The sequence below is a fragment of the Meriones unguiculatus genome, chromosome 1 (genome assembly GCF_030254825.1).
Source record: "Meriones unguiculatus strain TT.TT164.6M chromosome 1, Bangor_MerUng_6.1, whole genome shotgun sequence".
NCBI classification, from domain to species: domain Eukaryota; kingdom Metazoa; phylum Chordata; class Mammalia; order Rodentia; family Muridae; genus Meriones; species Meriones unguiculatus.
In genome coordinates, this window is record NC_083349.1 from 142,687,850 (window position 1) to 142,704,251 (window position 16,402).

The 16,402-nt window shown below is 51.9% G+C and overlaps 2 protein-coding genes across 5 annotated transcripts; both read left to right on the forward strand.

Annotated features, from left to right (window-relative positions):
* The first annotated feature begins 793 nt into the window (after window positions 1-793).
* Window positions 794-6,178, forward strand: Slc39a1 (solute carrier family 39 member 1). Of its 2 annotated transcripts, none has more exons than XM_021646792.2 (4): window positions 794-879; window positions 1,615-1,825; window positions 1,973-2,103; window positions 4,253-6,178. In XM_021646792.2, the coding sequence occupies exons 2-4, from the start codon at window positions 1,639-1,641 to the stop codon at window positions 4,907-4,909; spliced, it is 975 nt and encodes a 324-aa protein (XP_021502467.1). In that variant the 5' UTR covers window positions 794-879; window positions 1,615-1,638; the 3' UTR covers window positions 4,910-6,178. The 2 variants fall into 2 exon arrangements, with proteins under 2 accessions (XP_021502467.1, XP_021502468.1); XM_021646793.2 differs by having other exon boundaries at window positions 810-879; window positions 1,596-1,825.
* Window positions 6,179-6,661: 483 nt separating this feature from the next.
* Window positions 6,662-16,346, forward strand: Crtc2 (CREB regulated transcription coactivator 2). Of its 3 annotated transcripts, none has more exons than XR_009585823.1 (14): window positions 6,662-6,933; window positions 9,435-9,536; window positions 9,612-9,725; window positions 10,701-10,765; window positions 11,402-11,470; window positions 11,663-11,766; window positions 11,861-11,890; window positions 12,046-12,110; window positions 12,230-12,279; window positions 12,396-12,640; window positions 12,970-13,376; window positions 14,722-14,973; window positions 15,152-15,218; window positions 15,403-15,538. XR_009585823.1 is itself a non-coding variant. In XM_060367809.1 (14 exons), exons 1-14 carry the CDS (start codon window positions 6,781-6,783, stop codon window positions 15,932-15,934), a joined length of 2,064 nt encoding a protein of 687 aa, XP_060223792.1. In that variant the 5' UTR covers window positions 6,663-6,780; the 3' UTR covers window positions 15,935-16,346. The 3 variants fall into 3 exon arrangements, 2 of the variants coding, with proteins under 2 accessions (XP_060223793.1, XP_060223792.1); XM_060367809.1 differs by lacking the exon at window positions 15,152-15,218 and adding an exon at window positions 15,714-16,346 and having other exon boundaries at window positions 6,663-6,933; window positions 15,403-15,589; XM_060367810.1 differs by lacking the exon at window positions 15,403-15,538 and having other exon boundaries at window positions 15,076-15,217.
* Window positions 16,347-16,402: the final 56 nt, after the last annotated feature.

Below are 16,402 nucleotides of genomic sequence, written 5' to 3' on the forward strand. Positions count from 1 at the left end.
CCAATTCTGCTGCTTTTTCTTCTTCTTTATTTTTTTCAAGTCTGAGTTTCTCTGTGTAGCCCTGGTTGTCCTGGACTCACTTTGTAGACCAGGCTGGCCTTGAACTCACAGAGATCCACCTGCCTCTGCTTCCCCAGTGCTGAGCCACGCATCCCCACCTCGGTTTCTCCTTGTAGCTTTGGCTGTCTCGGAACTCCCTCTGTAGAACAGGCTGGCCTTGAGATCTGCCTGCCTCTGCCTCCGGAGTCCTGGGATTAAAGGCGTGTGCACCACTGCCCGGCTCATCTTATTATTATTATTATTATTTTTTTTTTTTTTTTGTGGGGGCCTGGCTAGGCAATCCAGGCAAGGAAATTTGTCCCAAAAAGGGAATGCTTTCCCTTTGGCCCAGTTACGCACTTATTAGGCTCTGTTGGGCCTGAGCTGTAGCGGTCTGGGGCCAGGGCCAGGGCCAGGCCGATATCCTGAGGGACGCGAGGAGAAACACTTGGGAGTAAGGCTAGGGCACAGGCCTGACTCTCAGAGTTCCTACCTCCCACTTCTACCAAAGACTTTCTGACCGGCCGGGTCCAGAGCCGCGCCGGGCCCACCACGACGGCTCTTCCCGCTAGTGCCCTCCCCGGGACGGCTCCATCCCGCTAGTCCCCTCCCGGCTCTGGCTCCAGCTCCTCTCCCGTCCAGCCCTCTCCTGTTCCCGGACTCCAATTGCTCGCGGCGCGCGTCACTCCAGACTAGGCTCCTCCCCCCGAGCGCAGCCATTGGCAGCCCCGGGAGGGTAAGCGGAGGCGGCGGGGGGAGGGGAGAAAGGTGGGGAGGGGGCGGGAATTCCCGACTCGAGGCCGGAACCCGGAGGCTGCGATGGAGTGAGACCCTCGGGAGGTGAGTGCGGCCTCGGCGGGCGCCGACTCCGCGGCGGCTTCCGAGGCCTCCCGGGCCGGGAGCTGGGGGCTGCGTTTTACCAGTGCTCCTCTGCTTCCTGCGCCGCCGCCGACCTCCGACCTCACCTCTGAGACTTCAGACGCCGCTGCCCTCAGTGCGTCTCAGCCAGACCCGAGCTCCTCTCCTCTGGCCATCTGCCCTGACTACCTGCTATTTCCGGGAAATGGCTCTGGGGAGTGGGCAATGAGAGAGTCATTGGCACCCAAGTTCGCCCCGTTTCAGATTGCCCATGAGATCGTGCAGCCACCCCGGACTTCTCTCCACAGCTCCACCCTCTCTTTGCTACCTGCACTTGGACTGTGTGAGAGAGTGGTCTCCACTTTCCCTAGAGGACCCCAGGTCCAGCTCTAGCTCGAGGTCCTTTCTGGAGTCCGTCTCTAAGTTTTCTGCGGGCTCCAGGTGAAAGCGTAATGAGATACCTATATTGGCCTTCTCGTGCCTCAGTTTCCTTCTTGATGGCTCGCCTAACTTGGGAGAGATAAATTCGAAGGAGGAAATGCCGTCCTGGTGTTGGAATGGATGAGTCACCCGGGCTGGGAAAGGCCAGAAAGTGGCTGGGCCGAGGGAAGTACGTTCTGCTGAGCAGCCTTCCTCTCTTCCTTGACACTTTCTTTCCTGTGTGACAGTTCCCACCCATGCTAGTCTTCTCTTTATAGGTGTTACTTCTCTTTATAGTGTTACTGAGCTACCGCGGCCATCATGGTGCCCTGGGGGGAGCCAGAACTCCTGGTGTGGCGCCCAGAAGCGATAGCTTCGGAGCCCTCAGTGCCGGTGGGGCTGGAGGTGAAGCTGGGGGCGCTGGTGCTGCTGCTGCTGCTCACGCTCCTCTGCAGCTTGGTGCCAGTCTGCGTGCTGCGACGGCCAGGCGCTAACCATGAAACCTCTGGTGAGTCTGTGCTGCCCCGGAGGCTGGGAGAGGTGACAGGGACTAGGGGAGTAGGGGAGCAGGAGTGCCCCCCGCTTCTGTTGGAGCGGTAGGGCTTTGTAGAGGTTTCGTTTGATTATAACCCTTTTGTACTTCATTCCTGCTCAGCCTCAAGCCAGAAAGTCCTAAGCCTAGTAAGCTGCTTCGCAGGAGGAGTCTTTTTGGCTACTTGTCTTCTGGACCTGCTACCTGACTACCTGGCTGCCATAGATGAGGCTTTGGAGGCCTTGCATGTGACGGTGAGCACTGATCTTAATCTGTGACCCAGAGAGAGCGCTGGAATCTCTAATAGCAAATCTGGCTATAATGGTAGCCCTTATCAGGATCTCCGAGAGTTCGAAGCCAGCCAGCCAGCCAGCCAGCCAGCCAGCCAGCCAGCCAGCCAGCCAGCCTGGTCTACAGAGTGAGTTCCAGGACACCTAATGGCTCCTTTGGTTTTGAAACCCTGTCTCAAAACCAAAGGAGGAAAGAAAGAGAACGTGGTTATATAAATCTCTTCAGGGGTCACCCCATGACTGTGAAAGGCCTAAACGACAGGGCATTCTTTCTGTGCATTTTTCCTGATATGGGACTCCGTGACTCTCAGTACTCACTGAGATAGCGTGACAACCTTATCAGGTGTATGTGCTACTCTGCGTTTTTTGCAGTTTTGGTTACCAGGAAGTTAGCAATATTCCAAGAATTACATTTTATCTCTTATCCCTTCATCCCTCCTTCCTTCTCCCTCTCCCTCCCTTTCATTTTCTCTTTTTCTTTCTTTTTTGAGACAGGCTGTCACTGTGTAGCCCTGGCAGGCCTGGTACTTGAGGCCTGCCTCAAATTTGCACTGATCTTGCCTCTGCCTCCTAAGTGCTGAATTACAGGTTTGTGCTACCTCACCCAGCATTCTCTTTATTTCCTCTATAGTTTATTTTATTTGCATATATTTTACATAGTGATGGTTCTATTATTACATTTTCATACGTGTCTTGACCATATTCACTTCCATTACAACTTCTTGTCTCCCTCCCACTCATTATCTCACTTTTCTGAACTACTGGCTAGCTTGTAGCTCTCTTACTTTCATGTTCATGTTTGGCTTAGTGTGCATGTGTATGAGTGAGAGACACCTTGAGTCCATGAGTTTAATTAGGCTCACTTGCATGAGCATGCATGAGGGCCCTTTTCTTTTCATAGGGTCTAGCTATGTGATTCTGACTGCTCTCAAGCCCTTGGTTCTCCGACCTCAGGTTCATGGATTATAGGTGTTCACCAGCACGCCTGTTTTATCATCCCTTAAAGGGCTGGAACACAGATCGATGCAGATCTGGGAGGGTAGGAAGCAATTTCCAGCAGCCTGGTGATCTCAAGGAAGTAGGTTATGGGGGATGGTTGGGTGCAAGGCAAGGCAAGCTCACTGCAGCTGGGAGGGGGAGGGGTGCAGTCCCAGCTCTTGCAAGGCAGAGACATGATCGCAAGGAGTGTGAGGTCAGCCTGGACTATATAAGTGGTTTTCAGGCCAATCTGGGCTTCAGAGTAAGACCTGTCTCAATCCCCTGCTTGCCTCCCAAACATAAACATCCCAGAAAACACAGTATAGAAAAACCTGAGACAGCTGGGTTCAGCAAAGTCATCTCAAGCGCTTCTGTTTTTCCTGTCACTGAGTTGTTAGTAATGGATGCTGACCTCTGTGTACCTGTGACTGACCTATGTCTCCATATGACTGTGAGTGTTCCTGTGACATGTCACTTTGTATGGGAACAGCTTTGGTTTTCTGAAACCGTTTCTCTGTATAATAGAGCCCTGGCTGTCCTGGACTCGCTTTGTAGACCCGGCTGGCCTTGAACTCAGAGATCCACCTTCCTCTGCCTTCTGAATGATGGGATTAAAGGTGTGCGCCACCACTCCCCAGCAGGGAACAACTTTGTATGGGAAAGTGGGCCCAAATGTGATCCTTTGTTTGGGTGCTTACATGTAGCATTGTGCATGTATGTCTATGACTCAATCAGGGGAAGTGTTTTTTTTACCCTTTGGGAAATACTGGGTAAGGTGTGAGACATTCTTGGTCATCATAGCTTAGTGATGGTGGTGATATTGTGCTTGCAGTTGACACCTGATGGGTAGAAGTCAGAGGAGCTGCTTACAGTGTGCATGACAGCGATGACAGAGTGTTTTTTAATCCCTGAATGTTGTCAGTGCCAAAGTTGTTCGCATGAGACACTGTGTGGTACCGTATCTGTTCCATTGTGTGCTGTTCTATGTCTGTGCCACCATAGGACTTCATTTTGTGACCAACAGGTTGTGTGGGACTTCACATGGTGTATAACGGGGCCTCTACCAGACTTTGTATCTGATTCCTTCCCGTTCTTGTCTTGTTTCCTGAATTCCTGTTGCCACCTCTGTTCACAGCTTCAGTTTCCCCTGCAAGAGTTCATCCTGGCCATGGGTTTCTTCCTGGTCTTGGTGATGGAACAGATCACACTGGCTTACAAGGAGCAGTCCAGTGCACCACATCCAGAAGAGACAAGGGCTCTGCTGGGGACAGTGAATGGTGGACCTCAACACTGGCATGATGGACCAGGGATCGCCCCGGCCAGCGGAACTGCAGCAGCTCCCTCAGCCCTGCGTGCCTGTGTCCTGGTCTTCTCCTTAGCCTTGCACTCCGTATTTGAGGGCCTGGCTGTAGGGTTGCAGCGAGACCGGGCCCGGGCAATGGAGCTGTGCCTTGCTTTGCTGCTCCACAAGGGTATCCTGGCAGTCAGTCTGTCCCTGCGGCTGCTACAGAGCCACCTACGGGTGCAGGTGGTGGCTGGCTGTGGGATCCTCTTCTCCTGTATGACACCTCTGGGCATCGGGCTGGGTGCAGCTCTGGCAGAGTCAGCCGGGCCTCTGCACCAGCTGGCCCAATCTGTGCTGGAGGGCATGGCAGCTGGCACCTTCCTCTATATCACCTTCCTGGAAATCTTACCCCAGGAGCTGGCTACTTCTGAGCAGAGGATCCTCAAGGTCATTCTGCTCCTAGCAGGCTTTGCCCTGCTCACTGGCCTGCTCTTTGTCCAGGTCTAAGGTGCTTCAAGAGAAAAGGCAGGGGATGCTGACTATCAGGTGCCCCTGTGCTCCCTGCCTTTCTCAGTTTGTGAGAAATAGAAAGGAAATGAGGACCAACGAGTTCTCTGAGAGGTCAGGAAGTGGGCAGAGAAGAGGCTAGCCTCAGGCCCAAGAACAAGAGATAGCCAAATTATGTGAGGCATGATCAGGGAACATTAGCAATGAGGCAGACTGCCACAATCACAGATCAGGCACTACACCTAGAGACAAGCTGACAGAACTGGAGCTACTTCGGAATATCCTGTTCCTTTCACTTCTGCCAAGTGAATCCTCCCGCTTTCTAGCCTCCTATTCTTATATCTCTGTCTTCTCTTCTACCAAGGGACTAGTGCCAAATGGTCTCTGCCAGTTTCCATAATTTATCTGGCCTCTCCTGTTTTCCTCACTTTTTTTTTTTTTTTTTTTTGAGACAGAATTTCTCTGTGTAACCTTGGCTATCCTGGAACTCATTCTGTAGACCAGGCTGGCCTTGAACTCAGAGATCTTGCCTGCCTCTACCTCCTGATGGCTCGGATTAAATGAGTGTACCACCACATCCCGTTGCTCCTTCTCTGTGTAGTCCTGGCTATCCTGGGGCTTGTTCTGTAGTCTTAGGTTGGTCTTGAACTCAGATAGGGTTGCTTCCTGAGTGCTGAGATGAAAGGGGAGCTGTGCCACCACTGCCTAGCTTGCTCCTCTATTTTTCAAGTGCCAAACACCCACCCACCCCTTTAGTGTGCTCTCCCAGCCCCGAGATAGGGTTTTTCTGTGTATCCCTGGCTGTCCTGAACTCACGCTGTAGACCAGGCTGGCCTCGAACTCACAGAGCTCCTCCTTCCTCTGCCTCCTGAGCACGGGGATCAAAAGTGTGTGCCACCATATATGGCTCACCTCCCTCTTTTCTGAAAGCACAGTGATGGGGGCCCAGCCCAGCACCTCGGTGGAGTAGACCTACTTGCTCTTTATTTGGGGTGGGGCAGAATGTTTGCTGACCTGGCTGGAGTGAGGGATAAGTAGGTCCTGACACCAACCCCTACAGAAGGTGGACATGGCGCCCCATACCTAGATCATAAACACTGACCTGCCAAAACTTTTCTATCTTGGATGTCCGGGTGGGTGGAGAGACAGACTCCCCCCATGATTATTTTTAGGGAGGGAGGGCTGTGTATAGGGCTGTACTCTGTAGAATCTATTTTACTAACTGACTGTTTTGGGACGTATTACCCGAATAAAAGATGTTTCTATACACCTCTACGGTATCTGATTCATTTTTCAGGTGTGTGAGTGTGTTTGTCTTGTGGCCAGGCTAAGAGGACCTGAATCTTTCTGTATTTGCGTGTATGTTGAATCCCAGATGCGTATACTTGTCTTTACTTGCTCCACTTGTGGTCTTTCTTGAGGGGTGACCAAATTTTTCTTTTATCTCTTCCTTCTTCCCTTCCTGTCTCCACTCCTATTCCTGGCCGTTTTCTCCGTCTTCCTTCGCTAATCCCTCGCCCCTTCCCGTTCGTAGGCTCGGAACTGTGGTAGAACTATCTTTCCCGACTTGCCACGGGCCGGGAGTAGGTAAGGGGTGGTGTGAGTGCCGGACTCCAGGGGTCGACAGGATTGCTGGGAAATGGAGTCCGCTTCCTGCCCTCGCTGCGTGGCTGCGGGTGTAGAGGAGGCCCATAAACAAACTACAAGTCCCAGCAAGCGTTGCGTTGCGGGGTCAGGACTAGGCTAGGGCAGAGCCGCCGGGCTCGCGGAGGCGGCGGCGGCGGCTGCTAAGGCTGGAGGAGCCGGGCCGGGCCCGCGGCGGAGGCCGTGGCTGGAACTGGGAAGGTGGCGGGGAGGGACGCGGGGGTAAAATGGCGACATCAGGGGCGAACGGGCCGGGCGCCGCCACAACCTCAGCGTCCAATCCACGCAAGTTTAGTGAGAAGATCGCGCTACAGAAGCAGCGTCAGGCCGAGGAGACGGCGGCCTTTGAGGAGGTGATGATGGACATCGGCTCCACACGGGTAAGGGGCCGTGCCTGGGAGCCCAAGACTGAGGAGCGGTCGCGGAGCGGAGAGGCGGGGCGGGGGCGGGAGCCGCAGGGCAGGAGGCGGAACGCGGCTAGGGCAGCGGCCGCCGATGTCTGGGTGACTCGGGGTGAGAGACAATTTTACCGGAAAGACGAGAACACCGGAGAGTTTGGGGAGTAGGAAAGACTGGGTTCGAGTTATTTATGTTTGAGGCAGGAGTCTCGAGAGAGGGAGAAGGGCCGCCCAGGTCCATCGCCCGGGGAATGGTCCTTGTGCATCCCTAGCCGAGTCCTTTCAGGGACTACACTGAAGCATCCTCAGTCTTGGATTGTGGGGTGGGAGCATAGTCTGCTTGTCCCTAATCTGACCGGTGCTGAGCTTGTGGTCGCCAACCTAATGCCTATGCTCTGTTGGGACACTAACGGCGACTAGGTTCCAAAAGGAAAGGGCCCCTCGAGTGGTTTGATCGAGCTGTGGGTATATTGGGACAGGAAGTCCCCGTCCCTTTGCTTCCTTCTTCAAATATTTCGTGTGGTTTCCTGACTTGAGTCAAGGTGAGGACCATTGCTCACAGAATGGTTCTTGGTGTTTGGCCCCGGCCTCCCGGGAGAAAAGGAGTTTGAATCTCTGAAGTAGGTAATGGACCATCTATCTTTCACAGATGATGTGCTGAACTTTCTAGGGAGGTGGGGCTTCCTGTGGGTCAGCTTCTGGAGTGCTTTCTAGAGCCCTCAGTGTGTGGAAAATATTCATTCCTAGGAAGTTCCACAAAGAATTTTAAGGCCTCTGCCAAGTTGTTTTTGGAAGCGCCTCCCCCCACCCCTCTTGGTTTCTTGCTTCCCAGGGCTGGATGTGAGGGGCTTGGGTTGAACCGGTGAGAGTTTGCAGGTAAGCAGCCCTAATTTAGGGACAGAGTTATTTTTAAAACAGCCGGTGAGGATATTACAGTAATCTCTCATGGTGAAGAGCTGGAAGGAATCTAAGGGGAGATGGTGAAACATAAATACGGTATTTCAAGGTTCTTTGGTTCTGTATATGACTGACTGACTGCGTTTTTGTGTGTATCTCCCTTGACTCTTTGAGGCCCGAGTGTGTGTGTTTTCACTCTTATTTTCTAGAGACCACATGCTCTAGTTTGTGGAAGTTCAAAAAAGATAAGTGGGGCAGCAAATCTGATGTGGGTGTGTGTGTGAGCGTGCACACACCATTGTATAACCTACTGTTCACCACCATGAGGATTCTGAGCTATTGACTGCTCCCTTTAGGAGCTTTTGATAATAGTGGTGGTCAGAGGCAAGGCTCATTTCCAGTGGAGAGCTTGATGCTCTGTCCTCTGGACCAGAGCTTGTGTGTGCAAACAAAAGTGAGAACCAAAAAGCTGGGACTTCTATCTTTGTGGTGCTTTGGTTATCAAAAGGCCTTCCTACCTACTTTTCTGATTACCTTCTCTGCAACACCGCAATTGAACTTGGAGTGAAAAGCTTAGATTGGTACCTTGTTAGCTGGGAGGATGTGCTAGGGTCAGATAGAGCCACAGGGGCTTATACCACTGAGGACTTGGAGGTACCATTCATTAAGCCCAGAGGTCAGCATCACCTCCTGGAATCGCTGAGCTGATCTGGAACAGAAAACAAGTTCTGTGCTACAGTGTGGCGCTCTGAACACTCAGAATATACCCTTCCTTGATTACTCTACTCCTTTCCCTGTCTTTAGCCTCACTCTCTTTATTTGGATGTGGGCAGTGTCTGAGCCTTGGAAGTCCTACTTATCTCTCACAATGAGGGACATGAGATAGAGACTAAAACTGTGGCCAAGTGAGGGTTATTTTGTATCCTTTCCTCAGCAGACATCTCCACACACTGGCAGGAGATGGCCCTGCCCAAATTGGAATAGGCTACTGTGCCCTTTCCTCCTCTGCCAATTCAGACATCTTAGTATCCAGCAGAAGAATCCTTGGTTTGGGTACCGCTCTTTTAGCAGAGGCGTTATCACTTCTGGGGTTTTATAGTTTGGGATGTGCAGACTCTGTGCAGCCTCGTTCTAAAGCAGATCCCAGGAACTCTTCAGTGTTTCTCTTCAGAGTATGAAGGAAAGAAAATGGCAATAATGGATCTTTAGTATCAATTCCTGTCTTCCCCTCATCTTCTAAGTAGTCTTGGACCTGTCTGCAAATGAAGGTGGAGGTGCCTAATAGGCCACCGTCGTGTGGCTTTCCTCAGTGGGGATACCAAGAGACGGTCAGGCCTTGCACCGTGTCAGGCCCTGCTTAACGGGGGTTTCCAAGGCAGTAGGGAGCTCTTGATTAGGACGTTGCTGAAAGGCTGGGGTGGGTTGTTTGTACCAGGTCTTGCTGGCGTTTCTCCATCACTGCTTTTGTACTGGCAGATATTTTAGAACGCAGTAGTATATTCTGGTGACAGAAATGACAAAGATGGCCAAAGGGAACAGTGCTCAGGAACTTCCCTGACAAACCCATTTGTCTCTTTTTATCTCAGTTACAGGCCCAAAAACTACGACTGGCTTATACAAGGAGCTCCCATTATGGTGGTTCTCTGCCCAATGTTAACCAGATTGGCTCAGGCCTGGCTGAGTTCCAGGTGAGTGGACACCAGCCAAGGAGTGTAGGCTCTCAGGCTACTTCCCCTGCTGATCTCACCTGTCCTTTTTGGCAGAGCCCCCTCCATTCACCTTTGGATTCCTCTCGGAGCACTCGGCACCATGGATTGGTGGAACGGGTACAACGAGATCCCCGCAGAATGGTGTCCCCACTCCGCCGATACCCCCGCCACATATCCTTCACAAATGGTTTAAGGGCAAAGGGTAGGAAGGGGCTCTTTGGAGACTCCTTGTGGGAAGGAGCTTTCAACTTCACGTGCTCGATTTCATCTTCCTCCAGTTCTTCACCCAGGCTTCTTGAAAAGGGACCACAGCCTGTGTGTCAGCACAGGCTCTTGTAACACACAGTGTTCTGTGGCAGGGCCCTCCCTGGTGCTGGTCCTGGCTGGCCTTACTCCTGCTCACTTTATTGTAAAGCTCACTGTTTACGTGGAAAGGAGATTCTGTCCCTTCTCCCATTCTGTTGTGAATTTCATTCCTAGAGGCCTTACCATATTTGTCTCCCTAACCCTCCCAAGCCTCATTCCAGCTCTACTAAGCTTGGCCTAATTCTTTAAAATTTTTTTTTTCCTTTTTTGCTTTCTGAGGGTTTCTCTAGGTAGTCCTGGTTGACCTGGAGCTTGCTGTGTAGCTTGTCTGCCTCTGCTTTGTGAGTACTGAGATTAAAGGCGAATGCCTGTCCTGGATTCCTTTTTTGTTTGTTTTGTTTCATTCCATCTGGGCTTTTCTGGAACTTGATAGGTAAATCAGGTAAGGTTTGAACTTTTGGTGATCTCCTTGGCACTGCCTGCTAAGTGCTGGGATTATAGGTGTAGACCACCGTGCGTATTTTTGTTCCGTTTTGCTGGTTGTTTGCTTATTGTTGTCGCACTAGGTCTTAACAGGTTAGGTGGCCTTCTTGCTGAGATACAATCCTGGTATCCTGGTTTCCCTTCTGTTCTTCCTTCTTGGGTGTGTGTGTGTGTGTGTGTGTGTGTTTTAGACAGCATCTCACTACGTATCTATCACTGGCCTAGAGCTGAAAATCTCCATGCTTCAGCACCCTAACTTTTGGGATTATAGCAACGAACCACCAGCTTACTTGTATAAGTGACTCTCCCTCATTGCTTCATGTCTTCTGTGCTTTTCTCCTTAACCACAGTATTCACATTGACAGTTCTCCCTATAGCCCTGCCTACTTATCTCCTCCCCCAGAGTCTGGCTGGCGAAGGTGAGTCCAGTGCAGGTAGAATTTCCCACCATCTGGTCTGTGGCATGTTCTAGAGGGGCTGAGGGGAGATAGGTGCTGGGCTGAGGTTTCCACAGTCCTCTTGTAAAGGCCAAGCTGGGAGGGTGGGGCAGCTGGGTGGTGGTCAGAGTCCACTCTTGGCCATGTTGACATGAGTGGCCAAGCCTTCTAGTCCAGCTAGCAGAACCAATGGAACTTGTAGCTAAGTTGGGGTGTGTGTAGTTGAGGGGGAGGGGAGAGTGGCAGCATGGCAGGTGAACATGGCTTCGTTCTCATAGTAGTGGATGCCAGCTGTAATGCTGTGACATGGGTAGATCTTTGAACCCCTCCTTTCTCTGTCTCAACCCCAATGTTTGTATCCAAAAAACTTGCTGGGCTTCAGCATTTCCGCTCAGCTTGCCTTGGCCAAGAGGAGTTTCTGTTTCCAGGTCTTTTAGATTGAGCAGGGGTCGGTCGGGGCACATGCATCACAGGCTTCAGAAGAACCAGGAAAAAAAAAAAAAAAAGGAGGCATGATACTGGATACCAAGGCCTTTTCATGCCACACATTTTCCTACCCCTGAGCCTCTCTTGCCCATTGCCAGTGCTTTCTTCCTCCTCATAACTTCTCTATCCTAGGATGATGCCCTGGGGCAACCTCCCAGCTGAGAAGGGGCAGTTGTTTCGACTGCCATCTGCACTTAACAGGTGACAGTCCTTCGCTTTTTTAGTCCACATCTCTTCCCTCTACTTTCTGGGGCCCCTCCTCTACTTTACTCCCTTTTCTAACCCAGACCTCCACTGATGCCCAAATGGGTCATAGTGTGGGTGTTCTGGGCAGTGTTTTAGTAGCTGGAAGATTGCTGTTATCACTGCTACTCAACTCTGCTCCTCTAACAGGACGAGCTCTGACTCCGCTCTTCACACAAGTGTGATGAACCCCAACCCCCAAGACACTTATCCTGGCCCCACACCTCCCAGTGTCCTGCCCAGCCGCCGAGGAGGTGGGTGGCCCAGGGAATAGCTGTGGAGTTTTTTTACTGAAGTAGGCAGGCAAACAAGTAGGCACTACAGCCACCTCTGTTGCACCCCCTGTAGGTTTTCTGGATGGCGAGATGGATGCTAAAGGTATGTGTTCTTACCAGTTGCGGGTAACAAATGCCAGATGTTGGGGACTTTGTATGGGGTCAGGGGACAGGATTCCCTCTTGCCTGCTTCTGTTTCTTGTCCTGCCATACTGGCTCTTCCTCCAGCCTTCTGCTCACCAGTCTTTCTCTTTCAAGTCCCTGCTATCGAGGAGAACTTGGTAGGTGACAAGCATTTGCTGAAACCTTGGGATGCTAAGAAGGTAGGTAAGGGCCTCTGGGTGTCTTCCACTATCTCTGTGCTCTCCTCTCTCCCTGGGACAGCCTTTTCAAGATTCCCACCGAGGTCTGTCATTTCTGACCCTCTTCCTTCTCTTCTCAGCTGACTTCATCTTCCTCTCGACCCCGATCCTGTGAAGTCCCTGGAATCAAGTAAGTACCACTAGAAAGCTGGAGGGAGATCGAGAGAGGGAAGGAGAGAGATGTGGAAGACTGATTTCTGTTCTTCTCCAAATGCTTTCTCTCTGTCTTTCTTCTGTCCTGCCTAGTATCTTTCCATCTCCTGACCAGCCTGCCAATGTGCCTGTCCTCCCGCCTGCCATGAACACGGGGGGCTCCCTACCTGACCTCACCAACTTGCACTTCCCCCCTCCGTTGCCCACTCCCTTGGACCCTGAGGAGACAGTCTACCCCAGCTTGAGTGGGGGCAACAGCACCTCCAATTTGACCCACACTATGACCCATTTGGGCATTAGTAGAGGTCTGGGCTTGGGCCCCAGCTATAATGTACCAGGTGAGTATTGAGTAGTTACCTTGTCCTGGTCATGTGACCACCAGATGCTGCCTGGCTAGAAGGGTGAAGGGGAAGGAGGCTTGATCTGGGATCCTGTGACTGCCCATGAACCCTGTTCCTCACATGCCCTCATTGTAATTCTCCCCCAGGAAGAATGGGAAAAGATGGAGAATAACTCCCAAATGGGTCATGCCAATCTCATTGTCAGGGACAGAGTTAAGGAGGACCTTGTGTTGTCATAGTCTGGTTCCTGCTACCCATTCTGGGTGGAAAGGGACCCAGTTCTCATCAGTAATGTTGGCATCTCTGGTTTTTGTCTATGTCTGCAGGACTTCACTCACCTCTTAGCCACCCATCCTTGCAGTCCTCCCTAAGTAATCCCAACCTCCAGGCTTCCCTAAGCAGTCCTCAACCCCAGCTCCAGGGCTCCCATAGTCACCCATCACTGCCTGCCTCCTCCTTGGCCCACCATGCACTGCCCACCACCTCCCTCGGCCACCCGTCACTTAGTGCCCCTGCCCTTTCCTCCTCCTCTTCCTCTTCGTCCACTTCGTCTCCTGTCCTTAGTGCCCCCCCTTACCCAGCCTCTACTCCTGGGGCCTCTCCCCGCCACCGCCGTGTGCCCCTCAGCCCCCTGAGCTTACCCGCGGGCCCAGCCGACGCCAGGAGGTCCCAACAGCAGCTGCCCAAACAGTTTTCGCCAACAATGTCACCCACCTTGTCTTCCATCACTCAGGTATGCGTGGCACTCTCCCTACATACGTTTCCCTTCTTCTCCTTCCTGTGCTATGCCCGTTGTCTCATCTATCCCTTCATTTCTCTGTCCTGTCCCAACCTAGCTTTTATCTATCTTGTCCCCTCTCTGCTTAAGAGTACAAACTCTGGCATTAAGCCTTTGGGTTTCACATCATCGTTCTGCCTCTTGATACTTGTCTCCATACACAGTAAGTCACTGAACTTTGCTGAGCCTCAGCAGTCTCCTTGAAAAAACAAGAATGGTTTTGTGACACCAGATAAAATAACATGTGTGCCTAGCACAGGCACCACTATAGCTTACCTATTTGCCTTTCTTCTTATCCCTCTTTTGCCAGTTCTCGTCCCCCTTCATTCTGTCCTGTCCGTCCCTCTTACGTTTCTCTGTTTTCTATACTAGAATTCATAGAGCCCAAGAATCTTAGACCACACGGCCTTGTCCTTTCACTCTGTATAAATGGTACCTGCAGTGAAAGCAATTTCCCAAGATTTACACAACAATCAAGGAAGAGGGTTGAGATCCAGTAGCTCATCTGGCCTTGAACTCACTGTATAGTTGAGGCTAGCCTGGAACATCTGCTCCTTTCTGCCTCTGCCTCCTAAGGGCTTGGATTATAGGTGTGAGCTACCATGCCCACATTGCCTTTCTTTTTCCTTTTTAGACTTGACTCTGTGCTAAAGTTCTCAGTTCTTCCTTCTCCATCTTAAAAAAAAAAAAATCTTTCTCCCACTTTTCCTTCATCCTCTTCCTTTCTTCCTCTCTGCTCTCCTTTGTCCTATTCAATTACTGTTTCCTGGATGTATGTTCTGTGTTCCATCTGTGCCCTCTCCTGTAGGGAAGACTATCCATGCCAGTGAGGGCAGTTCACCCTTCACATCTCCTCTAGTTCTTCCTCTCCTTCCCTCTGCCTCTTCAGGGCTTCAGAACAGCAGATCCACGCTGTGGCATTAACAGTCAGTCACTTGTGAGCTGTCACAAGGACTGTTCCTGAGAGCCAAGTACCAAGGTGTATAGGAATGATCATTTGTGGAATGGCTCTAAGAGTTAACCTGTTGTTAGTCTCACTTAGCACTCGCATTTTGATATGCATTTTGTGTAATTTACAGCAACCCCTGAGGTGTGCATGGGAGCATTGGGTGTTGTTGGTTTTGGGGGGCTTAGGAGACACTTTTAGCCAGGCAGACCCAGACCCACAGTCTTCCTGGCTTTCCTGGCTTGGAGCATTGTTGTGTTTGTATTGAGGCTAGGTGCAGATTAGAGGGTGGGGAACTAAGTGTTCTCTTAGGAGATCGAACTAAAGAATATATTTCCTCCTCCTCCTTTTCAGGGCGTCCCCTTGGATACCAGTAAACTGCCTACTGACCAGCGATTGCCCCCGTACCCATACAGCCCCCCAAGTCTGGTTATACCCACCCCAAAGTCTCTACAGCAGTTGCCCTCTCAGGCCTGCTTAGTGCAGCCCTCAGGTGGACAGCCCCCAGGCAGGCAGCCACATTATGGGGCACTGTACCCACCTGGGTCCAGTGGGCATGGGCAGCAGCCTTACCACCGGCCAGTAAATGACTTCAGCTTGGGGAATGTGAGTACACAGACTCATGGCTCTGAAATGGGAGGGGCGGAGGAGGGTGGGCCAGGTGCCTGAGTGGTCTCTGGTACATTCAACTTGGAGCTTTTCCCCTAGGTAACATAGCACTGCCAGCTTGGGCTCCTGTCTTCCTGTGTTTGACCCCCACTCCTGCCCCTCTGTTTCCGCTCAGCTTGCTCTTTGATGACTCCTGCCTTGACCCGTTCTCTTCCTGGCATGCACATGCTCTGGCCCAGCAGGTACGGTGCCCACACTTATTGCGGGCCCCGTGCTCGCTTCTGTTGCTCTGCTTGCTGTCACCTCCCTATGTCTTTGCCTTTCTTCCTGGGTGGATGGGGCTTGCTAGGCAAAGGGGACTGCAGAGCTAGGCAGGACACCCTGCTCTCAAGCCCACTTCCTTAAGGTCTGTCTGTGTGTCCCTAGCTGGAGCAGTTCAACATGGACAGCCCATCAACCAGTCTGGTGCTGGATCCCCCTGCCTTTTCTGAAGGGCCTGGATTTTTAGGGAGTGAGGGATCAGTGAGTGGCCCCCAGGACTCTCATGTCCTCAACCACCAGAACTTGACCCACTGTTCCCACCATGGCTCAGGACCTAATCTCATACTCACAGGTGAGGGGGGATGGGTGGTGGTGGAGACGGGAAGGAAGACTTGACAGCTTCATTGGTGCGACAGGAGACTGAGAGGTTGGGAGGTCTGTGGCATGGGCTCCTTACCAGCCTCTTCTACACACAGGAGACTCTTCCCCAGGCTTCTCCAAGGAGATTGCAGCAGCCCTGGCCGGAGTACCTGGCTTCGAGGTGTCAGCGTCCGGGTTGGAGCTGGGACTGGGGCTGGAAGATGAGCTTCGCATGGAACCCCTGGGCCTGGAGGGACTGAGCATGCTGAGTGACCCGTGTGCCCTGCTGCCTGACCCTGCTGTGGAGGACTCATTCCGAAGCGATCGGCTACAGTGAGGGGGCCTGGCTGCCATCCTTCATGGCCCTGTCCCGTCACTGTCCTTTTCATCCCTTCCCCTGGCCAGTAGAGACTATACTCTCTGCCCCCAGATCCTTTTTCTAATATGAATGAAGGATCCTAAAAATGAGGAAGGGGAAGGGGCGAGGCCAGGCAACTCCTGAGTGCTATACATGCCTGGGGGAGCTCAAGGGAGGACCTAAAGCACTTGTAACTTTGAAAACCGTCTGTCTGGAGGTCAGAGCCTGTTGGAAAGTAAGGCGTAGAGGGGAATCTTGGAGGTAGGGCTTGTCCAGAGAAGGGTGGGCATTCCCGGCCCCTCCCTATCTCTTCCCCTTGCAGTGGAGGAGAACCAGAGTGGATATTATTTTTTATTAAATATATTATATGTTAATAAAAAATCCTACCAACCCTCTTGTGTGATTAGCTTTTGTATATGGCTGGGGACCTAAGGAGGTTTGGTGCCA